Below are 9,974 nucleotides of genomic sequence, written 5' to 3' on the forward strand. Positions count from 1 at the left end.
CTCTCTTTACAGCCCCTGTAGAGACTGTAAAGTTACTCACACACTGTCACAATGCCCCTTTTTTTGGCATCTTGCAGGATACAGCCGCAAACACACACACAATCACAGTAGTTAACCATCAACAGGTCAATCCTGAGCGCACACGTACCAGACAGCCGTAAAAGAGGAGATGGTCTACCAAGGTCAATATTAGCCCATTATGCTGTTATATCAAAAGCTTTCAACAAGCTGTGTGTTGAAATCGTTGTGCCAACTACATGAGTGTGTGTGGGACTGTTTGTCTACCTTTGTGAGGACCGTTTTCCGAACAAGGACATCATTGGAAAGTGAGGACAATTTGGCTCAACCTCACTTCTCCAAAGGTTTGTGTGTGGTAGTTAAAGGAATAGTTCCATGTTTTTGGAAATACACTTTGACTTTGTTCCTGAAAAATATAAATCAAAACACTCTCACATTTATTAAAGTGTTTGCTTTTGCTTGAGATGTAATGTGTTTTAAATTTGTGTGTGCAGAGTTTTGACAAAGAAGGCCCCTCATTTCAGAAATGATTTAGCAATTTTAAAATAGAACATTTTAAGCTTTACCACCCAGAAGACAGTTAGCTTAGATTAGCACAAAGACTGGAAACAGGGCCTGGCCCTCTCGGAACATGAAAAAAAACATGCTGCAGCGCCTCTAAAGCCCACAAATTAACATGTTTTATCTTGTTTGTTTAATCCATATAATTGTGGTTTTACAGAAGTCAGAAACACCAAAAAGTACCATGAGGTTACAGATTTTATTCAAATGTCGAATGCTTAACCAAACATTTAAATATACAACACATCTAAATACACAATTTACAACAAAACATACACAAATTGTGGTGTTGTTTCCTTGAAATTTGAAAAAGTACCGAAGTTTGAGTAAAATGCTTGTAAAAACCCCACATCTTTGTTGAGTCTCAGTGGTTGTAATGCTTATGGGAGAGTTAAACACTACTGCCAGTTGATTGGCTCTTTCCCCCCGACTGTCCCGATTCCGACAGTGTCCTTCCCCTCTGTGTTGCAGTAGAAGATAGTGGGGGCGGGGCCATGTCCATATGAGCCCCACGGTTGGTGGAGAGGTAAGACAGCGGTGGGCTCTCTTTGGTTTGAGTCACAGCCATCGATATTGGTGATTACACGAGAGTTTGAAGCAGAGATGTTGCTATATGTTAGCCCATCGCTGGGCTCTAGGACACTAGCATGACTGGGAAGGATGGCGTTGTTATTGGTTACAATGTTGAGGACATTGTCTGCATTTTTATTGTTGCTTGACCTTCCAGCGAGGCCAGAAGAGGGAAAGGTCAGAGCCGCTGCCTTGGTCGGGAGCAGGTTACTGTCCGGGGAGGGCATGAGGTTGGTGGGACGACTTAGAGCCATACGCTGCGTGAGCAGCTGGTGCTGCAGCCGCCTTTCGGTCCAATCCTCCTGAGGCTGGCGGTGGATCTTCATGTGAGCATTACGGGACTTGATTTTATAGAACATTCTGGAGTGAGGAAAGAGGACAGACTGGCTTGAAAAGAAGACTGCAAAAGTCAAAACCACCTGTGGGCTTTCTCTAAACCCAAACGCAAAGAGAGTTGAAGTTTAGTATAATTGGTCCTACTCACTTGCCACACAGCTTGCAGGGGAAATAGCTGGCCAATGAGGGCGCAGGAACTGCCTCCTCTAGGCCAAACTGTCTTTCCATTGGCTGAAAGATGGGCGTTGCCTATGAGAACAGGATCAACTGTCAGCAACTGAGTAGCTCAGCGGCATTCTGCGCCGGATAAACATTTAAAGCATTTAACTGATTACACAAGACTACAAATACCCCAACAGCACACTATTCTCTTCAATTTGTTTATAATCTAATAGTCTTATTAGTCAGAGATCCAGATGCATATCACAGTGGAGCCCGCAGAGTATCATGGGAACAAACAAATAACTGCAGGACAACAACAACAGGAAAAAAAGAGAATGATAGAAAGAGGATGAAAGCTACAGTGAAAGGGGAACCAGACTGCCTGTATCAGCTGGGACATCCTGACAAGAGGCAAAAAGAATACAACACGTCTTTCAGGTGTTTCTTACATTCTTCTGCTGCTCCATCAATGCGTCTCTGTTCTCCTCCTCCTTCTGTTTCTTCTGCTTGTCCTGGAGCTTTTTGCTCAGGTAGTAAAATTCAACACACTGGCACACGGTCTTCGTCCTCACCTGCAACATTGACACACATGGTGAATACTTGGCACTCAAAAAACAACCTGACAGTTTAACTTTTCTCATATTCCAATGTACAAATACATTAGCCAAAATATTTCAGGAAACATAATCAAGCTGAAACATACTGTTGCCACATATAATCTGGCACGTCCAGCCTTTTATAGAGAGTGAGTTAATATTAAGCTAATATTGTGAAACAGGTCGGAATATGCAGCCTTCAGCTGCAGCCTTTAGCTGCATATTTCGACATGTTTTACCAAATTAAAGTGAATGTGTTTCTTTGTACGACAGCTGTCCACACCGGCTCAATGGATGAGAATGCGCCGTAAGCACAAGCAGTGAATAATACCGTTTTCTGTATGAGGGAAAAAGCTTTTCCATAAGTTCCCAGAGTTGCACTAAAGAGACTCTTTTCACTGTCTGTCCAACAATCACTGCCTACAGAGAAAGAGAGAAGAGGGTGGGGGGAGGAGGGAGGAGTTGATGAATACAGATACACAGGTTGTTTGAAGACAACACACAAATTTCAAGTAGACAAACAACCTGGAGTCATTCAGGGTGTCTATAGCTGGAGTCCAGAATACCTGGGACTGAAGATAATGTTGTTAAACTGTAGTCAGGGGGCCTATGACCTTTAACAGTACCCCTGTCTACAGCAATACACCCACCTAAGTGAATACTGTATGCAGAACAATGTCTGCTTTGTATTTTACGTGGTTCCTGGTGGACTTGAATGCACCAAAGAAACAAAGAGAGAGAGAGAGAGAGAGTGGAGTTTGCATGTGATGTAAGTGGCAGGAGGATTGGGTTTCTACAAAGGCTACTATTGTACAGACAGAGAATTGGGAATGGTTACTCCTTTGCTGACTCTCGTTCTGAGGTTCATACAACTGTTGCTTGTTACTGAGAAACATCAATCTGCCTTCACCACTCCGCATTTAAGTTCATCTCACTATTATTATTGAGTTAACTCAGTTTTAATGTCCATAATCAAGCCAAAGAGTTATGTGAACAGCAGGTGACAGTTTAGAAGTGATCCCTCAACAGGCATCGGGAACCCAAGTGAGGTCAAAGGTCAAAGGTTACCAGAGTAGTGGTAGTCTCCTGTTGGCGAGGGCTGTGACAACAGCAGCATCTCCAGCGTGTCCTGGGCGGGAGAAGGGGACGGAGGAGGCACAGAACAGACAGATGAGGCATGCAATGGCTCCGAAAAACATGAACTGGATGTGGACGAGTGAGAAAAAAGGCCGGTAGAGAGCAATGAGGTGAGTAGTGATGCGTGGAGGTGTGATTAAAGGGATTAAATGAGTGCATGGTAGAGGTTAGTGAAGATGAAAGAAAGGCCGGGACTCTGCGCAGCTTACCATTGTGTTCCCCTGACAGGAGTGCAGACAGTGCAGGGTCAGCTCTGTGTTACTGCCCCCTCCTGGCATGCAGCTGGAACTACACATGGACAACAGCAGCTCCACTGTGCACGCACATACACACACACACACACACACACACACACACACACACACACACACACAGCTTTTCAGACATAATAGACAATGAACTGATTTGTGTTTATATGTTCAGGGTCCATCCTCCATCTGGTGCCTCCAAAATGTATCCATCATACACTTTATTAAAGGTATACAACTGGACTATGTGATTCATCTTTCATCAGGTCACTGATACGTTCACCCTTAAACGTATCCAGCGATTGTAATGCTAAAGAAATTGGGAATTCACTGGCATTTTTGGTGCAATTATTACTTGGAAAGATATATTTTAGCATGCCATTTACCTTGGTCTTGTTGGTTGGTAGCCTCCTCCAGCTTGTCCCACGGTTTCCAGAGCAATTGCTCCCGAGGAGATTCCTCCTCTGACCACACCCTTGATCCTTCCACATCCACAAAGCATGGAGGAAGCTCGGCCTGGAAGTCATGACCCACATTGACATACCTGGAGAAAAGGAGAAAGGAGGGCGGGAAGGGTAATAACCAATACAATGGATCAGATCTACAACAAAAAAAGCAAACAAAATTTAAACATACGATGCCAACCAATGCAAATGTAATGAACAATCAAGAGGTAAAGCAGATTTTGCTTCAACATTTTACTTACGGTAACACGACACACTCATTTTCCTCTTCACCACATGTGGTTACCTCCTCTCTGTGGTTGAGAGATGATATGGAGGAGTAGAGACCCGTCCCTCTACGGACGGGATTGAGAAGCGGCTGAGGAGTGTAGCGACCCCTCTCCTGGCCTCTACCAGAGTGAAGGATACTGGGAAATGGAGTGCCAGTGTAGATTGTGGCGGCTTTTTGCTGTAAGAGTACAAGAAAAACAAAGGTCAGAGAGTAGAATGGAGTATTTGGTCTGAATAACATGCCTTTCACCAACTCTAAAACTGTCCCATGTCTGCACTACAACCAATCAACAAGGCTCAAAATAAAAACCAATACAAAGACAGTGGTTTTAGAAACAGAAATGCAGTTTCAGACAAACAACTATGTATGTGTCCGCCCACTACTCATGCACAGCTCCTTTAGCTGTAGCGAGTGTTGCCCCCCCTTCAAAGCCTAGTCTCTGTTGATGGAAGAGTGATGATAGTGTACAAAACTGACAACCACACTGTGAAAATGTGGCTTTTGAGATGCAGTGGTCGTTCATGAAGAATAGCTTTAAGGAAGAGCTTTTTTACATTGGTCATGATACTTCCAATGGACTCATGAGGTTCAAGCAGGCCACAGAGTGGCCCTTACGGGACTGATAAAGAGAAAGTGAAACTAAAAGAGCTAAAAGAGTGTAAAGTCTCTGTGAGGCTGTACTTGAGCACAGCACTAGCACAGTGCTAATGTTAGTATGCTAACACACTGATAGCAAAGACAACGCTCACATGCTGTTTTGCAGTGATGAAACATAATTCAAACTTTTTTAAATTCTGTTATTGAGACGACGGTATTAAAAGCAAAAGTAAACCACAAAATGTTGTTTTGTGGCTAAAATCAATCAGATCAAATCAAAATCAACAAATGTTTTTGTTCCCTTAGATGTTGCAATGTTTCTATGCTTTTAATCCAAGATGGACCTCTATCCTGGATGCATAAACCCAAACATACTGTAGCTTTTCTTGTTTCAAACCCACCATGGGGAAATAGATAAGCATATATCCTTTATATTTCCTCAAATTGTCCCTATGGTGAAAAAACATGACTTTACCTGCATCTGTGATTGGTTCAGATTGGTTTGTCCATTCTTAACATTCTGGGTCACCATATGTGAGGTTATCTTGTTGGCCTCATAATGTTGGCTGGGAATGTGGGATGGACGAGAGGGAAGATGGAAAGATGGATGAATGGATGGGGTGCTGGAGGAAGAGAGGGCTCTGGATGGATTGAGGGACGAAGGATGGGATGTGGAAGAGAGGAACGCTGCTTCTGGAGACTGAATGTGGGGAGCTGTAAAAAAAAAAAAAATGAGAGGGGGAAGGACAATGAACAGTGAAAGTCAATGCTCCGTGATGAACGGTAAACTGCTTGATCATTTTGAGGTACAAACAGTCAGACAAAACCAGACATAAACATCACTGTTATCTGTGCAGACAGGAAAGCGTCACACCAGACACTGACAGTCGGTTTCTTATTTGGAAACACTAATCAATGCTTGTGAGATCCCACAGTCAAAGCACACGTAACGAAATTCTGTGAGGTATGCTGGTATTTCACATGTGAAATATGTATTTTTCACATGGTGTTAAATAGTGCAAAGATGTTAAAAGTTACAAAATGTGAAGTGAAAATGTGATTTACATACAGGAAATGGGAAATGTCACAAGCTCACCTACGAAAAACCCACATGTCCCGTAAATTTACATGTGGGTTTGAACCTGTGGTTTCTAAGTCAAAGAGGTGGGGAAATTAAGTTAATTTAAATAATTACATGTCCCCTGTGCATTTCCGGTAGGGTTGTTCTTTCTCAAAAAGTTATGACAGCCTCTCGAAAAGAGTTTAATTCTTACTGTCATATTTCCCTTCCCCTAAAATGCACACCAGGCCTTACCTGTGATGTTGCCGTAGTCGCTTCCATGAGAAGGTCTCAGGTTGCCCTCCATCATGTGGGGCTCGCATAACGACTGCGAGAAGCCGTGTGTCAGCGGTGGAAACTTCCATAGCATCCCGGGCGAATGGACAGACGAGAGAGACGTAAGGTGTGAAGTGAAAAACTGGAGCGGACCGAGTGATTCCCCCCCCTGGGACACTGAATGTCCGGTGCCCCCAAAGGCAATGGGGGAGTCCACTTTGGAGGGTGAGTGGGAAGGAGGAGGTAGAGGTGTGGGAGGAGGACTAAGAACTGAAGGCATGATGTGAGACGACATGGGAGGAGACGGGAAGGACAGATGAGAGGGGTGAGCGGGTGGGGAAGAGGAGGAGGAGGGTAGCAGGTAGGAGTCTGGATCAAACGCGCAGCCGTGCCCGGAGTTGACCAAACCTGGGCTTTCTCCTCTCCCTCCGCCGAACTCCCAAATCTGTCCAGAAGCATCTCCACCAGGAATCAGCGGAAATCTTCTCTTTCGCTGGGAGAGGAACGCTTCAGAGAAGGAGTCCAGTTTCTGAGTGTACGTCCCGCCGTTGACGCCGAGAGGTGATCTCTGCGGTAGGCCCCCTGAGGCAAAACCCAGGGTGTCTGCTGGTCCCCTCCACCGGCCCTCTCCGGGCTGACTGGAGGGAGAGGCACTGACCCAGGGTCCCTCCACCTCCGCTGGTTGAAGCTGATCCTCACCTGAGCCACAGCTGGACCCGTAGTCTTCTTCTCTTCCTACATAATTATCACTCACTCTTGAATAATCAACACTGCTGTCACTAAAGCTCCCCGCCGCAGTTCTGGCGTAGGGAGTAGCTTGCTTCACAAAGTGGCTAACGTTAGCCTCCCTGTTGTAAACTGCATCGGCTTTATCTTCCCAGCCGGCATGGGTATAATTATTGTAGCTCGCTCTGAGTTTAGGCCTGACTTCCTCCTCACTACCACAATTGACGCTGTAAAAAACATCATTTGCGTTACTGTAGCAATCACCTCTTCTATACAAATTATCTGCGGCGCTTTCACAATTCTCCACGTCGTCCCAAACGTCCTCTTTTTTGTTCCTGCAATACCAAGTGTCAGAAAAATGGCTGCCGAACCCGCTTTCTTCGTCAAGATGGCCTCCCAAATTGGCATCTCTGTCCAAACAGCTATCACTTGTGTTTGGGAAGCCTCTTTTACCCACGCTGCTTCCCCTCCTTCCCCCAGAGCAAGTGCTTGAAGTCGGGAAGGAGTTTGTGGATTCTTCCCCTCTATTTTCATATTGCTCCTGAGGGTCCAGGGCAGGCTGGGGGGACGGGTATCCCACTTCAGGGCTTGGAAGGCCGGGCAGAGTGAGGTGAAGAGATGGACGATGGCGATGGTGGTGGAGGTTGGGGAAGGATTGGGTGGTTGAAGGGTCGTCCATAATGGCTCGCAGGGTGTAGCTAGAGTGCCTACAGACAGAAGAAATAACATTAGCAGTATCACGTTAGCTAGTACCTCACTCAACAATACAGATTAGCCCCTTTTTTTAAATCAAACTTCAGGCTTCTATTGTGGGCTCACACATTTTCATAGCTGTGATTCCAGTGTAAGGACATATAGGTAGAGAGAGAGTTAACTAGATGGCAAAGATCATCCACCAGGTATAGAAAGGTGAGGTATTTGTGGTCAAATTCACAGTGGTAGTATACCTAAAATTCTTAATTTGGTCACAGAAGAAGGGCTTGTATGTTAGATCTTCCGAGTACCCTCACTCACTACTGTAAAACGCCACTTCCTAATGGCTGTGGGTATGATGTAGTAAGTTAATGAATGTCGAGCAGAATAGGCCGCTGTGCTGATAATTTGTGCTGATAATTTGTTCGACAGAGCAGCACGACCTGCCGAAAAATGATCCCCATATATGCAGAACTGCTTAGCACATCTTGATTTCAAGTAATGAGAGCAAGTTAGAGTCGTCACGTACACAAAATCCCCTGTCCATGAATAGTTTGTACAAACCATACACAGTACCAACTATAATTGGTACTATGAATTATCCTAATATGTCATGACCGGAAATTAACAATGCAGGTTACGCAGACTGCTAGTTAAAAAATAATGGCGCCTTTTTTTTCTCCGAATCGATCTTTGAATAGCATTTTCTTACGTGCGTATTCTTTTCTGCCTCGACGGATGCCATTAGATTTAGTTTTTTCATCAATTCACACAGGTTAAACGATAAGTTAGTTTTCTAGAAAATCGCTTAGGTGCAGACAATATTGTCTTACTTCAAGATTTGATGCAACGCAATGTACATACATTGCGTTGCATCAAATCTTGAAGTCTCCGTTGTTTTTTTCTTTCTTCTCGTTCTTGAAACCACATTTTGCTCTCAATAGGACGGTGAGTGAGTCAGAAAGAAAAAGAACGAAGGAAGACGAAGCGAAGCGACAAATACACTGTATACGTTCTGAGGGTTGTTTTTTTTACCAGTTTTTTACCAGCACCTAATCTCCTTTTCACATATGTTCCTCCTCTGTCGGTCATGTTGTCTGGTCCTGGCTGTTCTTCTGATCCTCTTCATCGTTCTCTCTGACTTCTTTTTTGCTCCTTTTGCTTCGTCTCAAGTCTTTGTATTTATTTCCCCCTTCAGGTTTTCAGCCTCACACCTAGTCCTTCCTACCCGTGTCTCGCTCTCCTTTGACAGCACGCATGCACATCTACTCACACAGTCGAGTAAATGGACACACACACAAGTTGATACACTCTTTTTCTTTTTCACACAAACACACACTCAGACGTTCACACACACACACACACACACACACACACACACGCACACACTCTTGCAGGTGTCAGAAGGGGACCAGCGAGTAGTGATGTTGCCTATCTGCCTTTTTGTCGTCGTGGTAACCACATCCTGAGGAAACAAACGCTGACGGATCTCCCTCCTTTCAGCTATCTTTATCTCTCTGCCCCCCTCCTCCGTCTCTGTTTCCGTCTCTTTGCCTGTCCTTGTCTGTCTCTTTGTCTCTCTCCCTTTCTTCTTATGTCTCATGCTCACTGTGTATCTCTTTGCTTGCCCCAGTCTTCCTGCACTCGCTGCGTTTTGGTTTATGTCGAAGTTATTTACTTTGCTACTTTCTCGTGTCTCTCCTGCTTTTTTGTAGTTATTTTTGCTGTAGTTCCTTTCTTTTTAAAGGCTAGTATGCTGATGTTGAGTTACTTCACCACTTAAAAACACATAAACTCTTTTTTTAATCTATTTTTACAATCAAGAGTTGAAATAAATGTACTTTTAAAATTTTGTTTCCACATATTCCAATTTTTTTACAGGCTGTACCTTTACAGAATGTAGAAGATAAATATGTGTGAAAATCATACGTGTCTTTCAGTACTCAGTTATGTACCTGTAGGTAAGTGTTGAATGTGTGAACGTACATGCATAAGTGTGTGTGTGCGTGTGTGTGTGTGTGTGCGTGTATCTGTGTGTGTGTAGCGGTAGCGTGGATGTTTACCAGATCAAGATTCTCCAGCTGAGTCAGCTGACAGGAAATGAGAGAGAATGAAACAGGAAGGAAAACGGCGACAAACGCTGAGGTTCAGGGAACCCTCTAATCACCCTGCAGCCCCACCCGCCCACTCACCCACACACACACACACACACACACACACACACAGTATGCACCTTTAGCGTCGCATATATTTTTAAAA

At 44.4% G+C, this 9,974-nt stretch overlaps 1 protein-coding gene across 1 annotated transcript; it reads right to left on the reverse strand.

The window, feature by feature from the left end:
- Positions 1-852: 852 nt before the first annotated feature.
- On the reverse strand, positions 853-9,060 carry LOC137792413 (transcriptional-regulating factor 1-like). The gene is made up of 11 exons (XM_068588080.1): positions 8,751-9,060; positions 6,276-7,729; positions 5,436-5,674; positions 4,335-4,540; positions 4,015-4,172; positions 3,590-3,693; positions 3,312-3,372; positions 2,575-2,663; positions 2,097-2,219; positions 1,634-1,734; positions 853-1,509 (listed from the first exon to the last, which is right to left on the reverse strand). The coding sequence occupies exons 2-11, from the start codon at positions 7,699-7,701 to the stop codon at positions 978-980; spliced, it is 3,039 nt and encodes a 1,012-aa protein (XP_068444181.1). The 5' UTR covers positions 7,702-7,729; positions 8,751-9,060; the 3' UTR covers positions 853-977.
- Positions 9,061-9,974: the final 914 nt, after the last annotated feature.

Source organism: Clinocottus analis, unplaced genomic scaffold (genome assembly GCF_023055335.1).
Source record: "Clinocottus analis isolate CAN_PGR_092001 unplaced genomic scaffold, fCliAna1.0.p SCAF_21, whole genome shotgun sequence".
Taxonomy (NCBI): domain Eukaryota; kingdom Metazoa; phylum Chordata; class Actinopteri; order Perciformes; family Cottidae; genus Clinocottus; species Clinocottus analis.